This window comes from Tribolium castaneum, chromosome 1 (assembly GCF_031307605.1).
Source record: "Tribolium castaneum strain GA2 chromosome 1, icTriCast1.1, whole genome shotgun sequence".
Taxonomy (NCBI): domain Eukaryota; kingdom Metazoa; phylum Arthropoda; class Insecta; order Coleoptera; family Tenebrionidae; genus Tribolium; species Tribolium castaneum.
The window spans coordinates 10,170,003-10,195,962 of NC_087394.1; the positions used below are offsets into that span (position 1 = coordinate 10,170,003).

The following is a 25,960-nucleotide window of genomic DNA, read 5'->3' on the forward strand; positions in this document are numbered from 1 at the left end:
ATGATCTCTCATTGAAACTATAAATTGCATTAGCTATGTATTGCATAAATTATAAATATAAATAAATAATATTTATAAATAAATAAATTATAAATATAATTATAGAAACTATAAATTACATTAGCTAGAAGTGCATGAATAATTTTTAACACCTAATTTTGAGAGAAAATGCAACGTTAGCATTTTTTATAGTTTTGAAAGAGATAATATCTAATCATTAATACCTATTTTACAATTTTATCAATCTTATTTAACAAAATAATTCGATAAAATGTTGGCGTTTTATAATTTTGAAACTATAGTTTTAATAACAATATTTTTCAACATTATTGTTGGTTTTTTGGCCCTAAATTTGTCGTTAGGACTCAGTTTAACACATACTTTTGTTTTTTTTATACAGAAACTCTTAATTTGTGCTTTATTTCACTCCAAAAATGCAAGTGCTTTGTGCCCATTTTCTCTTAAGAACCCTACAAAATAAGACATAAAAACAAAGTTTGTTAATTCTTGTGCGATAATATTTTTTCAAAATTCTTTACACAATCACCAGGCTTTCGAACAATTCCAAACGGGTTCAAAAATTAAAAAAATTGCCAAAAATTCACCAGAGGTTGACGACATTGCATGATACTGATTTGGAATTGAACTTTGCCCACTCTTATTTAATTCAAGCTAAATTTTAGAACCGAATTTACTTTATTTCAATAATTAAATAATTTACTTAACAGTGCGGAAAATTTTGGATTTCGTGGTGGCCACATTATAGCCAACATTGCGGCTTCTGGTGGAAGCACTGTAAACTAGAAATTCCCCAGAATTGACAGGGTGTAGAAAAATTGAAAGGTGCTGTTTTAGGGAAACGCTAAAAAAATCCGTTTTATTTATAGATGGTCGCGAATTTACATAATATTCCATTATAGGTTCATCGACACGGATTTTCCCAAGTGCTTAAATCCGTAAATCGGGCGATTACACCTTCAGTGATATTTCATCGCGGTGCATAAAAATCATGGCGGCCCCATCAACCGGTGTGGGTAAGTTAATAATTAATCCGTGTGTTTTATCATCAAATTGGGTAAATTTTGCGTGTTTTTGGCAGTGGTGCCCCGAAATTTCCGGCTTCTGGAGGAGCTAGAAGCGGGCCAGAAGGGCGTATCGGACGGCACCATCAGCTGGGGCTTGGAAAACGACGATGACATGACTCTGACTCACTGGATGGGGATGATCATTGGCCCCCCTAGGACCCCGTATGAGAATAGGATGTATTCAGTGAAGATTGAGTGCGGGCAGAGGTACCCCGATGATGCGCCTTCGGCAAAGTTCATTTCTAGGATCAACATGAATTGTATTAATAGCAGCACGGGGGTGGTAAGTGGAGCCGGGTGGGTGCGTAAGTTGGGGCTAATTTTGTCGCCTAGGTGGACAATAGGCAAGTTCCAGTCCTAGCGCGGTGGCAGCGGGACTACACGATTAAGACAGTTTTACAAGAATTGCGTCGGTTAATGACACTCAAAGAAAACATGAAACTTACACAGCCTCCAGAGGGCAGTTGTTTCTAGCCCTTGCGCCCTCCCAACACGTCCCCGTTGCCCTCTGCAGCCAACTGCCCTCTGAGTGTTGATACCTGCACAACTCAGTCTTGTTGTCTTTTGTGAATAAGTATCAATCATTAAGTTAGTTACCCAAATGACATGAAAGGGACAAGATGCAGAGGGGCTAAGTTATGTGTACAGCTTCATGGCTACACCGCTAAATTAATTTTAGGTCATAAAAGTTAGATTCGCCATAAGTTCATACTGTCCAGCATTTATAGAACTGTACTGCTGATGTAATTACTCTGTTCATAATAAAGTTTTATAATAGGATGTGTTGCCGTTATTTGTGCAGGTTTTAATTGTTATTCTAATCGTAATTAATTTGTGATTATAATCAAATAAATTTGTAACTCAGATTTTTTATTTTACATGTCTACTCATTGTTGTGGGTTTGACTGGCTCAAACAACTTCAACACATCGCGCACTTGTCTACATTTCATGTTAACTCATCAACGTCATAATAAAACAAACTAATTTTAGACGCTTCTTTTTATTCCAATTAAAAAAAAACTGAATGAAAAGTGAAAATTTGTCACTTTAAATGCGTTTTTCTCGTTAAAATTTACTGCAAAAATAAAAAAACATCAGAATTCGCTTCAGAGCACTTATTTAATCATCAAAACCCGGAGAGGTTCCGGTAACAGACATTTTTTTATTTTGCACTAAAAAAATAACTTGAAAATTGGGTCAGAACGATTTGAATAGGCGAAGTCTCCGGTTGAAATAGTTTTTTATAAAACCGAACCCTCTAGAGCTTTTAAAGTGCAAATTTTCAATTAATTCTTGAAAACTATTTATGGTGGAGTATTTTAATCAGTTATCAGCGCTTGATTTTACCACATTTGAAACGTTTTTACGATATAAAATTGATTGGGAATTTTTACGGTAATATAATTTATTGTTTAAATTATTAATTAATTAAAAATATTAATAAAAGTTTATGAATTGTAGTGTCGTCCTAAAACGAACGTAAAAAATTGTTGTAACACTCCCAAAATTACGTTTATCGTTTAGATATTTGATTTTTATTTATTCATAATTTTTTTTGTGAGTTGCTTTATTTTTTTGCTTTCTTTTGGCACAAAACAACATTCTCGACATTTAAGCATTGTTTGTTTTAGAATGACCGAAGAAATGATATTTTATTTTGCAGAGACATAATCAATTTTAACTACCTGTATCGAAAGAATTTTTCCACAAATTCTGAAAAAAAAAATCACTTGCACTCTTAAGGCTGTGTGATTAATGATTATTATTTTTAGTTTTTTAAAGGACGTTTAAGCAAAAATGCGGGATCAGTTAGTAAAAAATCGATGCTTAAATGAGCATGAAACATTTATTAAAAGAAGGATCAATGAAATTGTGTAGAGAATTTAACTTCGATTTACGAACATAATAGTTTCCGACGAATTCGCTCCAGAAAATGTTTATGCATTTTTTTGTAACTCTTAAAAATACAAAACATGTCAATTGGTCCGATTTTAAAATGTTTGACTTTTCTGATCCTTGCCGATAGTTTACAAATTTTTGCGGTTTTCTTGGGAACACCAAAACAGCCCAGGAATAAAAAACAACGATTTGCATCTCAAATTCTTCTCGAATGGTCATAATGTGGAGTCTTTAATTTTAATATTTTATAAAAAAAATATTGCTGGAAAACTAAAAATTCCAGAGCAAAATGGTTTCTTCAGGTGAATTCTTCGATTAGTTCTAAGTATTTGCTAGTTTTTTTTAAATTATTGTTTTCCTAAACGCCCTCAGTTTAAATTAGGGCGATTTTTTGAGAAATTTAAACGATCTTTTTTCTTGAAAACTAATGGTCGTAAAGAATTCAGTACATTTTTAGTCTTTCAAATCGTGTGTAACCCTTAAAAGTACAAAAACATTATTTGGTTTGATTTCAAAGTGTCTGATTTCAATCAAAGTCAATCCAAAAAGTCTGTTAGGGTATAACGTTTCGCTCAGTCGAATTCTCCGGTTAATGTTAAATATTATACAATTTTTTCTATAATTTTTTTTTTATTTAAACCCATGTAAAATGATCTGGGGAATCGATTGGCGTCGAGAAAATTGCCAAATTTTTAATAGTTTTTAAGTTATGATTTTTTTTCTAATTTTTGCTTTTGTTTCCAATTTTCTGGAAAACTGATAATGGGAGAACAATGATCTTTTTTTTTTTTTTTAAATAGATTACCAAAAGAGATTTACAGGGTACCTTTATTAATTCCCGAGTTATTGCCAGATCAATGTAAAAACATATTGAAATGTTCACACACTCACTTTTCAAACGTCGATTACGGCGAAACTATTGGAAAAAGTGAAACTATTTTTATGTAAACTTATGTAAAATGGTCTAGGGAATCGATTGGCGTCGCGAAAATCGCCAAACTCACAGTGGTTTTTAAGTTATGAATTTTTTTTCAGTTTTTGTTTTTGTTTGCAATTTTACAATTTTGTTTGCAACGTCGATTACAAAAAAACTATTTGATAAAGTAGAACTATTTTGATGTAAACATATGTAAAATGAGCTGGGGAATCGATTTGGCGTCGAGAAAATGGCCAAATTCCCAATAGTTTTTAAGTTATGATATTTTGTTTCAATTATTGTTTTTAAATTCACTCCAGAACATTTTCTGCATTTGTTATGTTTCTCAAACCCTTAGGGTCCTTAAAGAGGCAAAAATGACATTAGGTTCGATTTTTGATTCTGTGCACGAATTTTTTCAATACCTTTTAAAACAGATTAGACGACATGCGTTCATGAAATATTTACAGCATTTTCCACTGGCAATCCATAATAAAAGCACGTGATCGACCAACAGAATTCTAATTTCCATACAAAAACTAGTTATAATACGCTTTGTGTACGCGAAATGAATAAATATTTAGTGTGGACGAATAAAACAGTAATTAAAACAAATCACATTTATTTTCGAAAAACAACATCCAACCACTGAAAAAAGTAGGCAAAAAATGATTGTTGTTGCGTTCGCTGCACCTCAGCACAAATAAAAAAATTGTCTAACTTTTAAATAATATATTGTTAACAAATAACGTGACAATGGTGAAATGGCAATGGACATCGCTACAGCCAAATAAAAAGAAGAATCATATATTAAATTTCCTAGTTATTTACATCATGATGGGACGGGACAAAAAATAAACCTTATAAAAGTAATTTTACATTTGCTTAAACAGAACTAGCCAGAGTAACGTCACGCTAAGAGTGTTCAACTATTTGCCACTTACTTCCTCGGTTTGAATTCAATTTTACGCGTTTTGAGAGACACCCACTTATGTCTCTTCATGTAGTAAACAATGCCAATAAGTAGCGTAAATATGCCAGTGGCTTTAATGACCATTCTCTTGCGATCGTCAAATTCCGGCTCTGAAGTCCACTTGAGGAAAGTGGCGACATCTTTTGCTAATTGACTGGCAGTTGCGGGTGTCCCGTCTTCGTATTCTATGACTTCGTTAAAGAGGGCCTGGGCCATCGAAATGGCGCCTCCGGGGAAGTACGGGTTGTAGTACTGGCCTTCCCTCAAAACAATTCCAGCTGGGGCGTCGCAGTAGCCAGTCAGTAGAGAGAAAATGTAATCTTCCCCTAAAATTCACCAAAATTATTATTTAAACATAAAGTGTGATTATAGCTATTTACATTATTCGTGCAGATAACTTTACAGCTTGAAGTTTTAATATATTTTTTTTTTGTTGATAACATTTTAAGCCTTGTTTTTAATATCTGAATCCTAAATTATAAATACGTTCCCATAGCAACGTGTTTTAATACTCATACGAAAACGCTTAAAGTTCTCGGGTGTCAAGGTATGCACTCGCATACGCTCGTTGCATAACGACAGCCCTCGAACTTTAAGCTTGTGTTTTCGCTCTCGTATTATTAATAACTATAACAAAACTGGATGCTGTAAAATATCTAACGCACAAATAATGTACAAAACTTTTTGGCGGAAGATTTACCTCCGTGACGGGCCAACACGATGTAGCTAAGATCCGGTGGGAAAGCGCCATTGTTGGCGGCACGAGCAGCTTCTTCATTGGGATAGGGGTTGGGGAAATAATCGGATAATTTTCCAGGTCTTTGAAACATGTTTCCGTTTTCATCGGGGCCGTCAGTAACCATGATTTCTTCGGCTTCGGCTTTAGCTTCCTCTTCTGTGTGTGACACTCCAACTAAGTTACGGTAGGCAATGAATCTCATGGAGTGGCAAGCGGCACACACTTGTTTGTAGACTTGGTAGCCTCTTCTCACACTGAAAGCGACAAGGATTCAAAAACAGTTATTACAACTTATGTATAACTTCCTTCCTATATATTTTAATTTCTTAATTTTTAAGAGATAACAGCAACACAGGTTTATAGATAATTACATTTGTTTTTATTGAAAAATGAAGCTTTAAGGACTAAATAACTCGTAAACATTTTCAAGTTATTTTACTATTAAATTACTTTACATTTCTATGTCGGGAATCAAAACGCAATCATCAACAGAAACGACGAATTAAATATCAACAGTTGTAATAAACATTATAATAAAAAAACATATTTAGCTGTATCCATTCTTATTTGCTGCCCTGCATAGAGGACAGTACAATGGTAATTACTAATTAATAATTATCTAGTGAAGTTTTTGGGAAGTTTCTCAAGCAGTAACTTCAATCTTATGAATTCGTTAATAAACTGCTAAAAATAGCTATTTTTATCAATTATAATACAAAGCGTAGGCAAATCCCTGAGAACGGTAAAGGGATGAGGATGACTAACGAGTTCTTAGGAAATCAAATAAAGAAACTGTAACAAAAATGGAAATATTTTTGGGAAGTCCCAGCATCGTGGGTTTTAAAACAGTGTTGGTGTGGATGTGGGACTTAATCAAATCACTAGTATTTCAAAAATTGTACAAAAAATGGCATTTAATAAAGATTTTGAGATTTTCTTTTAAAACCGTCGTAAAACTGAATCTGTAAAAGATGAATGGCCCACACTCAGAGCATGAGCAATAAAGGTCTACAGAATGTACCCACCCTTATTAAAATAATGATATAGGTATTTATCTACCAACGGACTTATAAGGGTCTTAATGACCATGGGCAACGGGTTTACTGGCCCGAGGGCTACTAGGCCCAAGGAAAAGTACTTTAAAATAATAATAATAATTAAATAAAATCTATTAACAAAAGCACCAATCCTCTGCATTTGCTTCTAAACGTTGTTTTTACTCTCACTCATGGTAACTATGAACTACTTTATGAAAAATAAAAAATAAACGTCAATCAGTTGATATCATGAAAGCCGTAAACATTTGCTTCGTACCGAAGTTTTTACTTTATGTAATAGTTACAATTTTTGATTTTTTTTTAATTGTAATTTTTTTCTCACGTTTCCGTAAAATTTAGTCAACAATTACATCATAAACATTTCTCCGCCACACTAGACTTTGGAGTTTAGAAAATTGAATTATTTTGGATCTCGTTCACTTAGATTCACTGAATATAATAAAATATTGACACGGGCCTTCACAGACCTATATCCCATGTCAGTCCATAATAGAATTTTGCAACAACGCATTGGAATTTTTTGGAATAAAATGGAGCACAAATTGAGGATTTCTAGAGGGTTTTCTTAGCTCAAAACGTGACGGTGGGGTTTAGTTTAACACAGAATTCTTTTCTTTTGCAGAAACTCTCAATTTGTGCTTTATTTTTCACTCCAAAAAATTCAATGCGCTGTTGCAATTCTACTATGAACTGAAATGGAATATACAACAAAAATGAAAGAAGTATCAAAATCTATTTGTTTTGATGATTGTCCAATTCAGGTACTGAGGTATTTTCACTTTTACAAATTAACGTTAATTAGAAAAATTCATGAATGAAAAGACAAATTTTAGAATTAATGCCACTGAAACATCACAAATTAGTTCATTTTTTCCATTTATTTATAGCATTTTTAGCTGTCTTATTATGATTACTATTTAAACGACCTGTTGACCACGGGATATCAATAGAATGAATGCATTGAGGCTTTGAAAAACAAGAAAATCGTAATATTACATTTATGCAACCTGTAGGATAATCAACCACACCTACTTACTCATAGAAAGAATCCGTTTATAGAATAAATTATTTTTTGTATTTTTTCCTACACACTTTGCTGTTTTCTTAATAAATATACAGAATGATTCAAAGGTCTCGAACCATCTATTGAATGATGATAAAGAACATGTAAGTTCCTTTGACAACAAACTATCAGAGCTTTTTTTACGAGCTATAGCTAGCTATATTATGGTCAAATTCACTTGAACGTGGATATTTTTTTAACTTCAACTTTAACGCAGTCAAAAAAAATTATTGACATTTTCGGTAACTATTAAGTTGTTAATAAATAATATTTTAAAACATTCAAAATTTCCTCATTAGATGTACGATGTCGGTTTTTTATTAATTCATTGTTAACTTTTTTTATATTTGGTCAGGATTTTCGCCGATATACGTAGTACTTCCAAAACTGTTGGGATATTTTTTTAACTTCAACTTTAACGCAGTCAAAAAAAATTATTGACATTTTCGGTAACTATTAAGTTGTTAATAAATAATATTTTAAAACATTCAAAATTTCCTCTTTAGATGTACGATGTCGGTTTTTTATTAATTCATTGTTAACTTTTTTTATATTTGGTCAGGATTTTCGCCGATATACGTAGTACTTCCAAAACTGTTGATCGAAATTCGAAATTCCTCATGTTTAGTACGATTAGAAAGCAGCTTTCATAAAAAAAACATAGAAAATTGCTCGATAAAATCGTTCACCATAGGCAAAAAGGCGGCCAAAAATGTGTAATATGTGTACACAAATAGCGATACTTTCAAAACTAAACGGAATTTTTCGAAACAAATCAAATCATAATAAGGACATTGCAGTGGTTCAAATCTCATTTTATGCCATAGTTTTGCGGGAATTGGTAAAATAAGAAAGACTCAAAACCATGAAAAGATATTTTCTATCATCTCATAAATCTAATTCAATTTTTGCGCTTCTCCTAATAATTATTGTCTCAACGTCTGCGACGTTCAAAGTTCAAATTAAAGAAGGAAATTTTCTTCAGTTTCCACAACTGTTTTAAAATTGAATTTTTCTTGATAATTATAAATTTTACAGCACAGATCATCAATTATCACTGTCATCAGTCATCACCTCTTAAGTTAGGAAATAGCCAAAGCCCAAAGGTGCAATGCAGTCCGATTCCGAAACCACAGCACTTTAACTGTTACTCTTAAAAATTAATAACTTGAAGAATGGAAATACTAGTCCAAAACAGTTTGGGCAGGCAATTAGGCATAATAACGACAGTGGCGCCATCTCTTTACTGTTGCTCCACCAAACCCAAAGACTTCATAAAAAAGTGCATTCTATATCTACTGGCTTTGGTTTCGCCCCTTAATTTAAGTCCTCCACACTTCTGACGCCAAAATAAATACCTGGAGTGGTCAAGTGAGCTGAGAATACCGTTGTGGCTCCATGGGTTTTTAGGGGGGTGTAACTCAAGATCTGAGGCTTTGACTGACTGTTCAAGGGCGAAAACCAACGCACCGGCGCCCCCAGCCAACGCTCCCAAAGTCCCTATTAACTAAATTTATCAACGTAACAAATATCCCACCCAAACTGGCCAAACTTACAGCTTTTCGGCCTCTGGTCCATTCCCTCGTAGTCGAAAAGGAACTGATCTAAAACGTAATCGCAACATTACATAACCGCTAAATGCAATTAAATCCAAAAAATAATCACCAACTAAGAAATAAAGTGATGACATAACGTCTCATAAGAACTCGAATAACGTGCCGATTTAAAGTCCGTTTTTTGGCAAATGGTCAATAACAAATCTTACTGCGCTGGTTTCGCGAAAATGAGGGGTAACTTACCTGAGTTACTGTTTTACCGCAGGAGGGTTTCAGAAGTCCAGCCCCGCAAATCCTTCCAACACTCGCAGCCATGTTGACTAAGGGTGGTCACAGGTCAACAGAATCCCCGTCTAAAAACCGATGGGACTTGAAATATGCAGCAAATGCATAAACTGACGGAGAAAAGCCAAAGTTTATCCTTCACGTGAACGACTTCGTTCCAAGGGAAGGATAACAGAATTTTGACAGCTTTACGTAATAGGCACCGTGGGGATTTTCACTCCGTTTGGGTGGCACTTGCCACCAAAAGGCGCCTTGCATTTGAACAAATCAACTTTTTTCACACTTTTTGAGGCCCTTTAACTACCTGGAGCCCCCACACATCGTATATGATTATGCATTAACCCACTTAAGAGTATATTACAGCCGAGTTATTTTTTTTACTTCGAACTCGTCATATTGGCAGTAGTGCAAAAAACAGTAGCGTCCCGTAACAACGAATAAATGGGAGATTATTTATTGAATAAATTTTGTTACGTCAAAAGTTTTAACACATAACCCATCACTGATTTAATAGTGTTACGTTTTATCGTTTGTTGTAATAAAAAATCGCTACTAGTTGTTGCAAAAATAGTGAAAATTTTCTCCCCGCCAGTGGTCTAACGGTTGGGTTTGTGGTTGTGGCAGGCCTGCTTTGCGTCATTCGCTCCAGCTGTTTTGGGTACGCCATTTGAGAATCGTATTTTCGAAATAGGTTGAGTTAAATGTTAATCGTTTAAAATCCTCGTCATCCTGTTCGTAAAGTGATTTATTCAGAATGAGTGCTGGTATGCCGGAGATTGGCTCCAAAATAAGTCTAATATCGAAAGCCGATATCCGGTACGAAGGACGATTATTTACAGTAGACCCCAAAGAATGTACAATTGCCCTATCTTCCGGTAAGTTGGATTTTCTACTAATTTACACCCAATTTCTGTATGATTGTCGGAAAGCGCGCCCTAGAATTGCCTTCCGGGCCGAATTGGAGTCAATTCTGGCAAAACTTTTTGTCCCAAGACCGAGATAATTGTTACTTAATGCTTTTTTAACTAATCCGTTGTTAGTGGAATTGTGCTGCTGGAAGTAATGACCTCGCGAGAGCTGCCCGAAAAAGCTATCTAATCTGTTTTTTTGCGGCGAAAAAACTTCAAGAATCAACTTGTTTTTGTCCAGTTGAGGCGCGAATTTCAAACTGAACTTTTAGTTATAAACGTTATCAAACTTCGTTTGTTACTGATATGATCACATTTCGGGCGATGTAAAGAAATGTGCTGTATACAAAAAGCAGATTGAGTTTCTTAAATTAAAAAAAGATTATGGGTAAATTGAAAATGTGTTTTTTTTAGATGTTCGTTCATTATTCACTGGTTTTCAAGAACTTACTCTTTTTATTACTGAGTATAACTTTGATATCGATGGAGTGTGAAACGTTTTTAAATGACAATACTATCACAGAAACTGTTGGTATTGAAAATTACAGCAACTGTAATTCTTAGGACGGGTTTATTGAAGGCTTTTTTAAAATTTAATTTGTTGTTACAATTTAATTCGTTTTTAAAACTTAACAGCGCGAATGGACCAATCAAATCTGTTCAATTTGGTCACGTGGTCAGTTAATCACGCATTTAATTGCGTGATTAATTTAATTAACCGACCCTTAGGGCCGGTTTATTAAAAGCTTTGTTAAAATTTAATTCGTTGTTAAAAGTTAACAACGCGAATGGACCAATCACATTTGTTCAATTTGGTCACGTGGTTAGTTAATCATTGATAATTTATTAATTACTCATTAATTTAATTAATCGACCCTTAACTATTTTTCTTGATTAGTGTTAAATTCGAATCAACCTCGTTCACAAAAAATCACAGTATAAAGTTAGCTCATTAATTGATTATTTTGAAGACTTTCTATTTTTTATAACTTATAACACCTTAATATCAGAACATTTTTATCCTAGCTGACTTCATTGTTGATAGTTTTAGAGATAATTAGCTGTAGAAATGTTTGTATAGTTATAAATTTTTGCAATTAATTAAGAACCAACTCGCATTACTCAGTTTTCTAGCTCACTAATCGATTTAATGTTTTGTAACAATCCAGAAATTGTTATTAATTCTGATGTTAATGCTGACATGGTTTCTGATCACTACTTAGTATTTTGTGATTTAGCTTTTTCAAAACAGCATATTAGCTGTTTCAAAACTTTCAAGAAATGCCAACGTGGCATTTTACCGAATTCTTTTTTTAAATAAGGTTGATGAAAATGTAAAATAGTTACTAATGGTAACATCTCTCATTGAAACTATTAGCTATTATCTTTTTGAAGTGTATGAATAGTTATCCCAACTAACTTTTAGGGAAAATGCGACGTTTGCCTTTCTATAGTTTTAAAACAGCTAATAGAGTACCTAAATTGATTTCTTACAGAAACTTAAACAAATTTAATTATCAAATATTTTTAAATGATTTTTAAATACTAATGTGCCGGATTCGGTACTCTATTATACTACCCTTGACGACGAAATCGAATTTCTATCTAACGTGTAACGATTCGATCTTTATGTGCCTTTTGTAATACCTTAGTTTACACCTGTGACTGAAAAAATGTGAAAAAATGATAAATGAGCGTAATTCGGCAATGACAAAGTACAAAAAAAAACAATACTAACGATTGGATTGCTTATAAACATTTACGCAATCTGACTGTAAATTCAATAAGGCAAGAAAAGAAAGCATATTTCACTACTAAAAGTAAACAATACGATAAAAAAGAAATATGGTTAGTTTTACGTAATTTAAACATTAAATCAGGAAAAAGAAACGACATAGTTTTATCAAACTTCAATGTGGATGATGCTAATAATAATAATTTTGTTGTTAGTATTTAGTCCGTCAGATAATTGTACTAATTCCACATTCTTGTTAGTAGCAAAAAATTAAATGTTAATAGTTGTTTTTGTCTTGTACTTGCTTGTATTGATGAAATACAACAGATAAATGATAATTTAAAATCTAATGCTTTTGGTGTTGATCTTCAGCAAATACAGGGTGTTAGCGAAATAAATGCATTCCTTTTAACCTGTGACAGTACACATCAAGGATAACAAAAAATCTTAGTAACATCCTTGCGAAATGAACGAGAGAAAAATACTCATTATTATTATTTTTTATTACCCACTGTCTTCTAATAAAAACAATTCACCACTAAAAAACAGTTGTTGGTACTAAACCATCCACCAAATTTGGAACCTAAGGGTGTAGCCGTTTTTGAGAAAAAAAGCTAAAACTATTTTTTTAGGCTAACTTTTGATGCGAATAACTCTGCAGGGGAGTTCTTTTTCGAAAAATTTTCTAAGAAAGACATTCCGTAAAATCACTTGTAGAACACGCTTTTGAAAGGAATGCATTTATTTCGCTAATACCCTGTATGTTGAAATGATTTTCACCTATTTTGACGAAATTTATTGCTCATATTGTTAACTGTAGCATTGAGGTTGGATATTATCCTGAAATGTGGAAAACCGCTTTAGTGCGTTCTCTACCAAAAATTAAAAATTCCAATGCATGCTCTGATTTGAGACCCTTTACAATGTTATCAAGATATCAAAAAATTACAGCCCTGGTAAAAATTCTTGATGATTGTTTTAAAGGTTTAGATAAAGATGAGGCGACTATTGTGACATTATTGTTGGATTTTTCCAAAACGTTTGACACCTTTTATGTGGAAAATTATCATTTTACGGTTTCGACGAAATTTCATCAATTTTTTTTTCATATCTGATAAATAGAAAGCAAATTGTTACTATAGGCATCTCACAATCAAGAGCAGGTAATATTACATCCGGTGTTCCACAAGGCTCAATTTTAGGACCGCTTCTATTATTTATTTACATCATAAGTATATTAGAATCCGTAAATTATGTAAATAGCCATCTCTTTGCAGATAATACGCAGTTTTATTATCATTTTTATCCTAATAATGTAGAACGGCTCACGATTTTATTAATAAAGGTTTAAATGAAGTTTTTTATTTTCTAAAAGCATTGACTTGAATTTATGCGAGCAAATGTTTGTCAATTTGTATTTCCATAAGAAACACAAAAATAAACTCAAAAATCAATCTCAAAATTATACAAATAGATGTCGCCAATAATTTTAAAAATCTTGGAACTATAACATTCGGAATTTCTATTTAGAGAATATTGAATTTTATTGAAATATTGTAATAAGATCTTACATTGTATTAAATATGTTATATTCCAACTGCAATATTTTGCGTTTTAAATTTCGAAAAAAACTGCGAATTATTGGTGCTTTCTGACCTTAACTATAGTCTTATTATTGAATTATCGTTTCAAATATCAACTAAAAAAAATATAAAATTCGTGTGCTCGTTTTATTTATAAGTTAAGAAAATTTGACCATGCATCTAAAAAAAAAAGAATTTGGTTGGTTGATGGTAGACCAAATTTTATAATTATTTTTTGTCACTGTTTATCTATAAAATGTTTGTTACAGCTTCACCACTATTTCATTCAAGAAAAAGTTGCTATCAAGTTTCTGTGCGTAATATTGTTGATCTCGTACATTATAATACAATAACGTTATCATTTGTTTAAAGAAAAACTTTCGGTGAACAATTTTCGCAATAAAATAAAAGCATATTTTTCCAATCTCTAGGTTTTTTCCAAAATTCTTATTGCTTTTTGTTGTTTTCTTCTTGTTTTATTTTTTTTTAATATGTGCAATTTTTGTAAATTTCATTTCGATTATTCGTTTATTTATTTATTTTTTTGTTTATGTACTTCTTAGATGATAAGCGGGTTAAGTTGGAATAGCAATTGCTAGACTTCGGCTCTCGAGTTGTATTTACAATTCAATAAAAACGTGTTATTATTATTATTGTTATTAACTTTTGCGCATTTTCTTCCAGTTCGCTCATTTGGTACTGAAGACAGGGAGACGCCTTACCCCGTCCCTGCCCAGAACCAAGTCTATGACTACATTTTATTCCGCGGCTCTGACATCAAAGATATTCGAGTTGTGAATAATGTTGCTCAACCTCTTAACGATCCGGCGATTATGCAGCTGTCGGTTCCTCCAACATTGGGACAGCAGCAGTTCCAGAACCATCCGATGATGGGGCACCCCCTGGGGCCCCAAATGGGACAATTTGCGTCGGGTTATGGAGCGATGGGTTCAATGGCAGGTCTGTCGAGTGGCATGGTACCGGGTATGGGTATGTCGAGAGATCCCAGAGGTCTCGCTGGTAATAAACCAAATGATTTAATTATACCGGGTACGGAACAACCACAAGTCCTATCTCCTGCAGTTGAACCGCCTCGACCAAGCGATCACGGTAACGTAATTTTTGACGGCTTCTTGCTTGATTTGCTGCCAAAGTTGTCGCTTATGCGTGCTTTTTATTGCAAGGAGTTAGGAAGTTGTTGTAGGAATTATTTAGTTTTATTTTGGACTTTTTCGGGGAATATGTGTTGTGTTTTGTTGCTTATTTTTTAGCGAGTTACATTGTTTTTTAAAGTTAGTTCTAAAAATTTGATCTGAACAAAAAATTTCAATTGTGTGACTAAACAAAAGTGTGGACAAGAGTGCCGTAAAAATTTTATTTTGTAAACGAATATCGTGAATAGTAACTTAAATTGTTATAGTGTGTTAAATTTGTCTCTTGAACACATTTTTATACCTCATTCTATTTTTGGTTGAAGGTGTCTGTGTTCTTTTTAATGGCACAAACTGTTGTCAGAAAATTTTATTAGTGATTTTAAAAAATTAAAATCAAGTTGTCCAATTTATTTTTGCTTTTTTGCGCATTGGGTACGTGTTTGAGTATAAAACTTGGGGGTTTTTGTTACACAGAGCTTATAAATGTTATTCCTCTTCGTGTTTTAGCACGTTTTTTTTTATTAGCTGAAAAATCAACTATTATGAGAGATTTTGTCAAAAATGAGTTGAACAATGACTCAATTTGCGTTGAAAATGGACTTAATTTATTGTATTGTTTATTTGACTTTTTTGATCTTTTGGAAACGTTATTGAATTAAAAGTTAAATAACATATTATGGATTTTTTGTGAGCATATCAACGTAAAATTTCTTAAAAATAAATCAATTTTAAAAATTGTATTATTTTTGTCTTGTCTATGAGCACATTACTCAACTGTAAACTCAAGCCTTCGTACGATTTTGATTAAACCGTTCCGAAAAATTACTAAATATAGTCGAAAAAACTCGAAAAGAACTTTATTTTTAGCGTTTTGCATCTGACTTTGTCAAAAACTTTTATCGATCGATTATTTGAATTTATAATTACAATAAGCTTTATCAGTTTTTTACTTGAATGGAAACGCCGATTGTGTTAATTAATCAAGCTTAAGGGTCAAATAATAAGGTTTCGAACGGTAATATTAATTTAGAATATATTTTTTCTCTCAGTTTGTGCTGGTTTTTCAATCATAAAGACACAAAATCGCCTACTCTAAGTATAAATTCAAATGATAGCATGGTATTACGAAAGAGTGAATCAAAAATGAACTGAAAATGTACAAAAGTGGCTTGTAAGTTGCGTTGTTTTTGCCTTTCGTAATTGTTTAAGCACATTTTTGAGCCAGAAACTTGGTTTCTTTGTGAGATTTTGTCGGACTGGGTTAAAAAAATCGCTAAATTACTTCTTTAATTACATAATTTTAACATATTTTGCTGGATTTAATTCGTTTTTCAACTTGAAACTTTGTTATTTTATGCAAAATAAACCATTTTATTCAATCGGTAGAAATTTTGTCTTTTTTTTAATGTTTTTATGCGAGATTTTTTTAAAATCATACCGAAAAATTACGTAATTCAGTCGAAAATGGCATAATTTTTGTCTTATTCGATAGTTTTAGCATGTGTCTTAACAGATTTTATTAAAAATAAGCTAAAAATTTACTAGTTTAGCTCGAAAATGGCATTATTTATGACCTTTTTGATCATTCAGGTATTTATCTACACTTTTAGCTAAAAAATTGTTTTGTGGGATTTTCCCGTACCGGTTAAAAAAATAATTCGTCAAAGATATATAAGTTTGCAAATTTTTGCATGTTTTATTCGCTTTAGTTCGTTTTCAACTGTAATCTCACTTATTTCATGAAAAATAACTTGAAAGTTGACCAGATTTATTAGTGAATGTGTGATCTTTGCTTTTTTTTAAAAGGAGCTATAGATCTAAAGATAAATAAATTTACAAAATTTTTAAGTTGTTAGATAGTTTTCTCCATGATAAACACTGTTATTATACCTGGCACAAATTAGCCGAAAGTTTACCAAAAAAGACCGGAGAAGCGTCATTTTTACGAGACTATTTTACTTAGTAAATCACATTTTTTTTCGAAATTCTCGTATGTCGTAAAAAATACGCCAAAAAGTTCTTTTTATATTTATCTATACAACATTTTTTATCATGTTTTGAACTCTCTTTTCGCAAAATTAAAGCTGCAATAATGTCTTTGTGAAATTTTGCTAAAACTGTACCAAACCATTGCTAAATTATTTTCAATATAACATATTGTTTTTATTTTTTATTCAGTCAGCAACGCATTTGTTTTTCAAAATTTAGGCAAAAATCAGCGGAAAAGTGCAATCTGTTTTCTTTTTTAAGTGTTTAAGCATCTTCTTATGTTAAAAACTTGGTTTCTTTATAAATAAGATGTTACCAAACTGATCAAAAAATTGCTAAATTATTTCGTAAATTACATTATTTTAGCATGTTTCGTTTGATTTAGTTTGAAGAAAAAGAAGCTATAAACTTACATTTTTCACGAAATTTTGCTAAAACTTGATAAATAATTGAATAAATTAGGTCACAAATAACAATTTTGTGTTTTTTTTCTATTGTTTTGGCACGTTTTTTTCTCAGATATACTCAATCATTTCGAGAGAATATTTATTGATAAAATCACTAAATTGTATCGAAAATTACATGCTGAATATTACGCGTAAGTTTACAATTTTATCATTTTATTTCGATAAAAATTAATATTACATTTCTTTATTTTGTGAATTTCATTTTTTAAGTTTTTTTACGCTGAGGGTAACTTGCATAGCCAAGCCTTATCCAAAAAACCTCCTGATTTATACCTAGATAGAAAGTACTTCGTTTTGAAAGCATGATTTTTATGGTTAGTGTTGGAATAATCATAAAAAATACTTAATGGTTGTCAAATTTTGTTTTATTTTATTTTTATTTTAACTGTTGATTAAACGCGCTTGAAGAGGGAGTTCCGTGCTAGCATGAATTGGTTTTACTTTTTGTGCTTGAATTTACTAAAATTAGTTGCATGCAATATAAATAGGCCGCTGTAGCAACTTGCTAGACGTCTCAGTTCTAAAGGATCTCTTTTAGACATAATCGGAGGCGGTTCAAGGAGTACGACACCAGCTAGTTTAAGGTCGCGTAAATCCCCCACTAACGATCAAGGTACACAAGCTGGTGGAGCGGGTAAACGAGATGACAAGAAGACTCCGAAACCAATTCAACCCCCAGGTCAACGCAATCAACAGAGGAAAAGTACTTCACAAGAAAGGAAGAATTCAAGAGGAGATGGCCCAGTAGGAAATAAACGTTTAAACACAAATATAGTATTTAAGAAATGAAATTACAGCAGGATTATCAAAGAAATCAAAATAGGCAACCTCAAATGCGCACACAGAATCAAGGAGGACCCCAAGGATCTCATCTCGGCCCGCAACAAATCACCCAACAAAGGGGCGGTTGGACAAATCGCGGTCCTATGAGGCAGAGGGGAAGGCCAAGAGGAGGCTTCAAACCTAATCAAGGACAGCCGACACCAGGAAATAAAGCAAAGAATACTTTGAAGTTTGAAAATGATTACGACTTTGAACAAGCGAATACGGAATTTGAAGAGTTGAGGAGTCAGTTAGCTAAAGTAAGTGCGCTTTGTTTGATTTAAAAAAAATACTGTTAAAGCTAGCAATAAATTTGGAACTTTGCTCATGCCTGGTATGACGTGGAGCAAAAACTTGAAATTGAAAAATAAAGTATATAATTATAACTGTTTTTATTAACAAAGTAAATAACAAATATTTATATTTCACATTTCGAAGTTTAGCAATTCATGCAACAAATGATTATAATGAGAAAGCATTTTTTCCAGAAAACATTTTTTATTTTTCACATCCCATTTTTACTTCTATTCAGAAAATAAAAAAAATATATTTGGTAAAATTTTGAATTCAATGATAATAATAAGTAGACTTTTCTATTCAAATTCTAAATTATTTGAAGAATGAAGTTTCGTAAAGTTGATGTTTTTAACTGCTTATTTTGGTATTTTGAAATTAGTAAATGATAATGATAGTGTTTTAAACATAATGCTCTACAGATTTATTTCCAAGACAAATTGCACGCAATTTGCATACTTTACCAATGTTATGAAATAACAATATAGTAAAATTAAGTTGCTTCAATGTTTTTTTTTATGTAATTGATTAATGTTTGAAAATGTTAATTATCATTATTAAAATCATTTAATTTAGAACAATTCGACTATAAGTGTGTTTATAATCTGCGTTTTTCTAGTTATTTTTATTTATTTATTAAATTATAAAATTAACATTTTCGGCTTTATTTTTTGTCACAGCTATTATTTAAGTTTTTACATTGCTGTTAAGTTAAAAATATTAAATAATAAATAATTGAAATTATATAAAAGAGGTCAGCATTCCTGTAAGTGAGGTATGTGTTGTTACCAGTTGTAAGTTTTTTTTTAATCAATCGGTACGGTTTTCATGTTGTGTGTGCAAAGACACAAAAGTACTGTCTTTTTTTGGATATTGGTTCGAACGAACGTTTTTTTTTCTAATTCTTTTTAATTTACTAGAATAATTGCGCAAGATATAAACCTTACATTCTGTATCACGTGGTTGAAAGTAATAAAGAATTTGAAATTGCTAAAATTATAGTAACTGAAAAGTAAATCAGTAAAAAATTATTTTTAAGCCATTGGGTAAAATTTCTACTTTTGTGTCTAAGAATATTTACTTTCACTAATATATCAAATTTGACCAATTATCTTACATCAGTGTTTCTTAACCGGTGGTACGCGATGTGTATAAAGGGGGTTCGCCCTTTCTTTAAAAAAATAATTATGTTTTCATGTTTAACATTAATCAAAATTTAAACTTTTACGGATTCTAGATAGACTTCTGTTTGTTGAACGCGTTTTTATTAATACCTGAAGACAAATATTATCACTTTGTGTCTATGAAAACAGAACTCAATGCTTATTAAATCATAATATTGTATTAAAATATTATGGACAAAAATCATCTTTTCGTACAAAAATTTTAATGAAAAAAGACACTTCTACTGAAAAAAAACTTATTTGTCGAACGAAACAATAATTATGTTATGAAGATTTGAATTGAAGTGGGCTTGACGTTAAAGCAAGTTCTAAATTCTTCTTCAGACTTAGTTTAAAAATAGAATTGACACTTTTTTTTATTCCTTCGTATCATTTAATTGTTCTTTGTCACATGATTATTTTGTATTTTCGTTACTTTCTTGTTAAAAATTGGAAATTGCAGAGTTAATTACACACTTTTTGTCTTTCCATTTACATCAAAAACTGTTTTCTAATACCAAATTTGACCCTGTTTCTGTGTTTTCGTATCTACATTTTTATCTACGATTATTTTGCCAACATTAATGATATTTTTTCAAAATAAATCAAACACTGGACCCAACTTTTTTTTAATAAAATTCCTCCGAATGAATTGGATCTGGTGCAAATGTTAAAACTATTTAAGGTGTCTGTTAAAGAATCTCTTGCAAAAGTATTTACTGTAATCTGTTCCTAATTGTAAGATTAAAAAATATAAAAAATAGGTATTAACTGATTTGTTTTTTTTTAATTTGTATTCATTAATATTTATTCATTTTAAAATGTGCAACAAAAAATAAATGTTCTATCAAATTTTATTGTCTTTTTAAAGCTGTACAAGGTGTTCGCCAATTAGAAGAGGTTTGCAAGGTGAAAAAGGTTGGCAACCACTGTCCTGCACTAAAGCGATTAAGAAGCAGTTTTATTATTATGAGAAAAACTATTTTAAAACATTTTTTCAATTTTCAAAATTATTTTTTTTTGTGAATTGATGGGTTTTCGTGCCTTTAAATTGGTCTTTGGATTTCAATTTAAAGACATTGGCAACTTTTTTTAACAGAAATTTAAAATATCATTTGTTCTGTACCAGTAGGTTCTTTTCGAAATTTTCTGCGGTGCGAAATAAGCGAGATAATCGTTTCGAAAGGAAGAAATGGTGACGTAACAACCGCCTTTCATCATAGAATCCTCTTATCACTGAACCCTCTTAGTCACCAAAAACCTGACAGATATTTGAACATTTTTCACACATCTTCCACAAAATCACAAATTAACTACTTTTTCGACTAATTTCTGTTTCTGAGAGTAAGTTTATGTGGCTTACTAGCTCACGTTCGCAAAAATAAAGGTTTTGATTTGCTTATAAAGTATCACTTTTTCTCCTAATAATTAATAAGTAATAACATAATGTACTATTTCTCCAAGAAGAATCTAGATAGTAAAGGCTAGGTAACGTATTTTCTAAAGTTTATAACACGTAACTTTTTAATTATTTGACAGAAATTAAATTAATAATCTTTTATGAATTAAAAAAAAAATACTGTGATGATATTGACTAATAAAGAGCTAAAAAAGATTTTCGAACCAAAAATGAAAAAACTTTATTAGCAAAATCGTTTTTGGCATTATTCATTTGGAGCAATATCACTTTAGAATGCTGTTATGCCTTGAAAACCGCACTCAAAAATTCCGGACGCTACAGTGTGGTTTAAATTGTTACAGGTAAAAGTTGAAGAAACTAGTAAGACTGAATTGAACGGTGATGTAGACAAAAAGGATGATTCAGGCAACGAAACGGGCGCCGGAGAAAATGAGCCTGAAGAAGAACACGAAGTTTACTATGACAAGAGCAAGTCTTTCTTTGATAAAATTTCATGTGAGGCTGTGGAACGTGCGAAGGGCAAATCACAGCGAACGGATTGGCGTACGGAACGCAAACTTAACTCCGAAACTTTTGGAGTTGCCGCAACTCGAAGAGGAAAGTAAGTTCAAGAGTTTTTTTTTTCATAGCTTTTAGATAACTTTCAGAGACCCAGAAAGAAAAACATTTATGATAAATGAAGTTCTTTAATGCTGTCATTTTTCTGTTTAGAATTAAAAAATAAACACTATTTATTTATTTGGCAAGATTCTAGTCAAGCGCACTGACTTTATATTGACAAATCGAAACTTACATGAGGTATTTTACTGCCTTCAGTTTTATTAAATCGGCTTCGCTTCAAGTTTCAATATTAAAGAAATAATTTTTTCGTGTCTAAATAGTTTCCGAGGTCGCGGAGGATTCCGAGGCATGGGATACAGGGGAGGATACCGTGGGGGTTTCAGGCCCCAACAGCGTAGAGATCAACAACAACAACAACAACAAGGCAATCGACCCGGTCAGAACCAACAAAACGACGTGCAAAGACCAACAACAAACAGCCAACCTCCGGCGTCTGTGCCTGCGGCGACAGGTATGTAACGACGCTATCATTCACAGATTTAGGATTACGAATAATGTTGCATATTTTAATAAATTTTGGTTTATTTAGGAAAATAAAGTACTAACTGATCTGACTAGATAAACAAACATAAACAGTTGCTGACACAGGAACATGGAGACATGACTGGTTTAATTTATTGGGGGAAGGATGTGGATTTAGTTAACTGTGAACTGTGATTAAAAGTACTTGATTATTTTGTAAATTGATTTCGGAGTCAAGCGTGAATTGTACGAAAAGCAATGCTTCTTTTTGAGTTTCCTGGTGTCAGTATTAAAGTAGGTTAGTTAAGGTGTACCTTAAGTGATAAATATTTTATTTTATATATAAAAAAGGGCAGATAAAAAAATTTTAGTAATGTATATTTTTACTGCCAATAGAAATTAATATTAATTTTTTATATTTCTTGTAGCTTTATATGGTTAGAACAATGTTTTTTTCTTTAAATTATACACTTAATTTTTATTTTTAATCGGGTCAAAATAAAATTCTAATCAATTGTTCTAACTGGTTGTAATAATATAATTTGCCAAATGGTTGTTGTAATTTATTACTGATTATTACTGTTGTCATAGACTTTGTAATATTAAGAAATTTTGAAATAAACAACTCTTCAAAAATACCTACAACGTTTTTCCTTTTGCCCTGAAAAATCTCACAAAATGTACACATTATTTGCAACCCATCCTTGCCTCCTTATCATAAAACCATATAATGTACTATTTTTTAAATTTTAGATGCAGAAGCTTTCATAATACTTATCTAATTGCCGAAAAGAATTAATATTTTTTTTATTTAGTATTTCTTCCAGGATATTATGACCTACCTTCCTATTAGGTACGTATTAAGTCTTATTTTATGTTTTTTTAAGGATCCTTTTTCAGCTTATGTTAAAGTTCTAAAATTAGGTTTCTTGTCATGAACAAAAAACAAATAAAAAAATGTGTAATTTAGTAATTTTAAGAGGTGTGATTGTTTAAAAAAATATTTAGAAATAAATAAATGTCCAGTTTGTTAATTTCAGGTGAAGGTATGCCTATTTAAATCAGTGTGTTTAATAAAAATTTATGTAATAGCCATTCAACAACGATGTTTGTAATTTTTCAAAATTTCAGGTCATATTTAGGAAATAAATTCATCTATATTTTTTTGTCATAAAGTATGTTTAGCTGTTTATTCAGTCACGAAATTAAGATGTCCAAAAATGGCTGTTATTTTTTAAAATTTCGGATAATTAACCATTTTGTAAAAAGTATTTTTTTGTCAAAAGAATATTCAGGTATTCAATAACGAAAATGTGAAAAAAAATTCATTTGGTCATTGACAAAATTATAGCCACGTAAAAAAGTAACGTTGGTAATTTTTTAAAATTTCAAATCATAAGCAATTTAACAAATAATCTGGTGAAAACCTAAAATAATAATTAAAAAAAAATGTACAGTTTCAGTTAGAACTGTAATAGACTACTCGTATTTTGGCTTACTTTATGAACTATTTTGTTAACTTTAGGGACGATTTAAACAATGTATTCTGAAGCTGATTTAATTTTTTAAATCAAGCGGAAGACAACAGTTTAGTTTGTCACTTCTTTTTCTTGGGAGCAAAATTCTTTCCTTCAGATGGCCACACCAACTCCTCTGGTTTTTTATCCTCCACCATAATCCATGCAGTACCAGTTGGGGCGTTTTTCACAATTTCAGTCACACCTTCAGCCACACTTTCCGGTCTAAAAAAAGTGTTATAATTACGGAAACTATTCAAGCTGTGATCTACTTTTGCTCATATATTCCGGAAAAATATTCATCCTTTAATTTCCGATAAGGTTCACTCAAACATTTTTCTGATGCTTGTATACCAAATGGTGTTTCTGTAACTCCTGGACATGCAGTCAAAACTCTGACTTTGGTCCTTTTGTAATGTACTTCAGCACCAAATGATTTACTTATTCCCATCACTGCAAATTTTGTACCGGTGTAGATTGGATATGGAGGGAAACAGTCTAAAATAGCCGCTGACGAAATATTGACAATTACACCTTCGGAACCAGATTTGTATTTTGGGATGTAGTTTTCCAAAGCGAGAATTGTACCGTGCAAAGTACCATTCTATAAAAACTCGTGTAACTGAATGTTAAGTCGTGAAATACGTAATTATTTACCAAATTTATGTCAACTTCTTGTTGCCAATCTAATTCGTTTACAATTCCTGCACCATTGACCACAATGTCTAAGTTTTGAAACGTCTCGATGGTTTTTTTAAATGCCGCTAAAAGCCAAAGCAATTTTTTGCAACTTTACTAAATAGTGAAATAAAAAATACCTTCATAGCTATTCTTACAAGTTACATCGGTGAGAATATAGATAGCTTTATTTTTTCCAAACTCATTTATAATCTCTTGTAAAACCTTTTCGCCAAGTTCGGTGTTTATGTCAGCAATTGTAACCCCCTATAATTTTTATTAAACAAGTTTTGTTTAATTTGAACGTACCCTTAATCCATTGCGTAAAAATGCTTTAGCAATGGCTAAAGATATTCCTGATGCTGCTCCAGAAATTAAAGCCACTTTGTTTTTTATGTCAAACTGCATTGTTGTTATTTCAACACATACGCACAATATAAATAACTGAAGGTTTAAGCTGCAATTTGCAAGTACCGGCAAATAAAACTGCTGATAAAAAAACAGATACAAAAAAATGTTTTTAATGGGCAAATTATTATACGAAGAGGTTCAAGGTTTTCCGACATTTTTGAATGCTAAAGGCGTCAAACAGTTTTAATTAATTTGTAGTAATTTTAATAAAAGTGGTTGCGGTTCTTGATCTATTTAAAAAAAATTACATATCAGCTAATTCTCTGACAATAACCAAAACGCAGAAACAGTTTTTTCTTTAGACACAAGGTGGTGACACTATCTGTCCTCAGGTATTCAGTAATAAAATAATGTGTTCAAAGGACAGAAGTGCATTCAAAATCCATAAAAAAACAGAACTTCAACAAAAACAAACAAAACCAAAGTTTGTGGCTATCAAAATTTTGACTTGGGTAGTTTCCATGTAGTTTATTTAAATTCAAATTTGTTTTAACAATATTTTTTTGATGACTGTGTGGTTTTAAACTGTCCAAACAAATACATATTTTTTATTTACTATCATGTTTAATTTTTTTATGAATAATTTAAAAACATACTTTTTTCATATATTTTTTAGTTTTGTGTGGTTAATGTAAATATTATGTCATGCATCTTACATGTTCTGCACTTATGGACTGTTTCAAAATGGTTGTTTGAGTCACTTATGAAATTTACATGTAATGTGCTACTTAGTTTACTTTGTGATTATTGATTACTGTTATTAGTGACCGATTCATCAAAATAATGCAAAAAGGCTTTAAACATAAAAAACGACACCACACTAGAAATCATGAAAATTAAAACAAACGTCACATTGGATTTTTTTTGTATAACGCAAAAAATTGGAATAAAAGCTTAAGTGACATTAAAAACTATAAAAGTTATTTGGACGAAGCTGAAAAATGCTTTTAAATTTTATAGTTGACTTAAGGAACAAGTTTTTTGAACAGTGTATTTTGTTTCATGTGAATCGTTACTATTTTTGTATCGTATATAATTCTTAAGTGCCCTTTACACTATAAATGTTTTATCCTTGGAGGGTTTATCGTACAGAATTGGTTGAAACGCTAACATCTTTTACGTCATTCGTTGTTTTTTATTTATTTATTTGTATGACTAAGT

General features: G+C 31.5%; 4 protein-coding genes across 11 annotated transcripts; 2 read left to right on the forward strand and 2 right to left on the reverse strand.

The window, feature by feature from the left end:
• Window positions 1-739: 739 nt before the first annotated feature.
• Uev1A (Ubiquitin-conjugating enzyme variant 1A) lies at window positions 740-2,075 on the forward strand. Of its 2 annotated transcripts, XM_961252.5 has the most exons (4): window positions 740-843; window positions 921-1,034; window positions 1,100-1,368; window positions 1,419-2,075. In XM_961252.5, exons 2-4 carry the CDS (start codon window positions 1,010-1,012, stop codon window positions 1,557-1,559), a joined length of 435 nt encoding a protein of 144 aa, XP_966345.1. In that variant the 5' UTR covers window positions 740-843; window positions 921-1,009; the 3' UTR covers window positions 1,560-2,075. The 2 variants fall into 2 exon arrangements, with proteins under 2 accessions (XP_966345.1, XP_015834018.1); XM_015978532.2 differs by lacking the exon at window positions 740-843 and having other exon boundaries at window positions 850-1,034.
• Window positions 2,076-4,506: 2,431 nt separating this feature from the next.
• On the reverse strand, window positions 4,507-9,812 carry LOC660744 (cytochrome c1, heme protein, mitochondrial). The gene is made up of 5 exons (XM_008200757.3): window positions 9,534-9,812; window positions 9,291-9,338; window positions 9,093-9,241; window positions 5,575-5,867; window positions 4,507-5,200 (listed from the first exon to the last, which is right to left on the reverse strand). The coding sequence occupies exons 1-5, from the start codon at window positions 9,603-9,605 to the stop codon at window positions 4,842-4,844; spliced, it is 921 nt and encodes a 306-aa protein (XP_008198979.1). The 5' UTR covers window positions 9,606-9,812; the 3' UTR covers window positions 4,507-4,841.
• Window positions 9,813-10,189: 377 nt separating this feature from the next.
• Window positions 10,190-22,831, forward strand: tral (trailer hitch). Of its 7 annotated transcripts, none has more exons than XM_064359922.1 (7): window positions 10,190-10,450; window positions 14,486-14,911; window positions 17,938-18,155; window positions 18,212-18,493; window positions 21,452-21,711; window positions 21,992-22,182; window positions 22,261-22,831. In XM_064359922.1, exons 1-7 carry the CDS (start codon window positions 10,330-10,332, stop codon window positions 22,266-22,268), a joined length of 1,506 nt encoding a protein of 501 aa, XP_064215992.1. In that variant the 5' UTR covers window positions 10,190-10,329; the 3' UTR covers window positions 22,269-22,831. The 7 variants fall into 7 exon arrangements, with proteins under 7 accessions (XP_064215992.1, XP_064215991.1, XP_064215993.1 ...); XM_064359921.1 differs by having other exon boundaries at window positions 10,191-10,450; window positions 18,209-18,493; XM_064359923.1 differs by having other exon boundaries at window positions 10,192-10,450; window positions 17,950-18,155; window positions 18,209-18,493.
• Window positions 22,832-23,737: 906 nt separating this feature from the next.
• LOC103314500 (15-hydroxyprostaglandin dehydrogenase [NAD(+)]-like) lies at window positions 23,738-24,861 on the reverse strand. The gene is made up of 5 exons (XM_008200762.3): window positions 24,698-24,861; window positions 24,529-24,655; window positions 24,368-24,474; window positions 23,983-24,314; window positions 23,738-23,935 (listed from the first exon to the last, which is right to left on the reverse strand). The coding sequence occupies exons 1-5, from the start codon at window positions 24,794-24,796 to the stop codon at window positions 23,791-23,793; spliced, it is 810 nt and encodes a 269-aa protein (XP_008198984.1). The 5' UTR covers window positions 24,797-24,861; the 3' UTR covers window positions 23,738-23,790.
• Window positions 24,862-25,960: the final 1,099 nt, after the last annotated feature.

Bases quoted from the DNA above. Each gene is read 5' to 3' on its own strand.
- Uev1A (XM_961252.5), top strand. From the start codon at position 1,010: ATGGCGGCCCCATCAACCGGTGTGG. The intron at 1,035-1,099 runs GTAAGTTAATAA...TGTTTTTGGCAG, and splicing joins GGCCCCATCAACCGGTGTGG to TGGTGCCCCGAAATTTCCGG. The intron at 1,369-1,418 runs GTAAGTGGAGCC...TTTGTCGCCTAG, and splicing joins TTAATAGCAGCACGGGGGTG to GTGGACAATAGGCAAGTTCC.
- LOC660744 (XM_008200757.3), bottom strand. From the start codon at position 9,605: ATGGCTGCGAGTGTTGGAAGGATTTGCGGGGCTGGACTTCTGAAACCC. The intron at 9,339-9,533 runs GTAAGTTACCCC...ATTACGTTTTAG, and splicing joins GCGGTAAAACAGTAACTCAG to ATCAGTTCCTTTTCGACTAC. The intron at 9,242-9,290 runs GTAAGTTTGGCC...TGATAAATTTAG, and splicing joins GGACCAGAGGCCGAAAAGCT to TTAATAGGGACTTTGGGAGC.
- tral (XM_064359921.1), top strand. From the start codon at position 10,330: ATGAGTGCTGGTATGCCGGAGATTGGCTCCAAAATAAGTCTAATATCG. The intron at 10,451-14,485 runs GTAAGTTGGATT...ATTTTCTTCCAG, and splicing joins TACAATTGCCCTATCTTCCG to TTCGCTCATTTGGTACTGAA. The intron at 21,712-21,991 runs GTAAGTTCAAGA...GTGTCTAAATAG, and splicing joins GCCGCAACTCGAAGAGGAAA to TTTCCGAGGTCGCGGAGGAT.
- LOC103314500 (XM_008200762.3), bottom strand. From the start codon at position 24,796: ATGCAGTTTGACATAAAAAACAAAGTGGCTTTAATTTCTGGAGCAGCA. The intron at 24,315-24,367 runs GTAAATAATTAC...GAGTTTTTATAG, and splicing joins AAGAAGTTGACATAAATTTG to AATGGTACTTTGCACGGTAC. The intron at 23,936-23,982 runs GTAGATCACAGC...CACTTTTTTTAG, and splicing joins TCCGGAATATATGAGCAAAA to ACCGGAAAGTGTGGCTGAAG.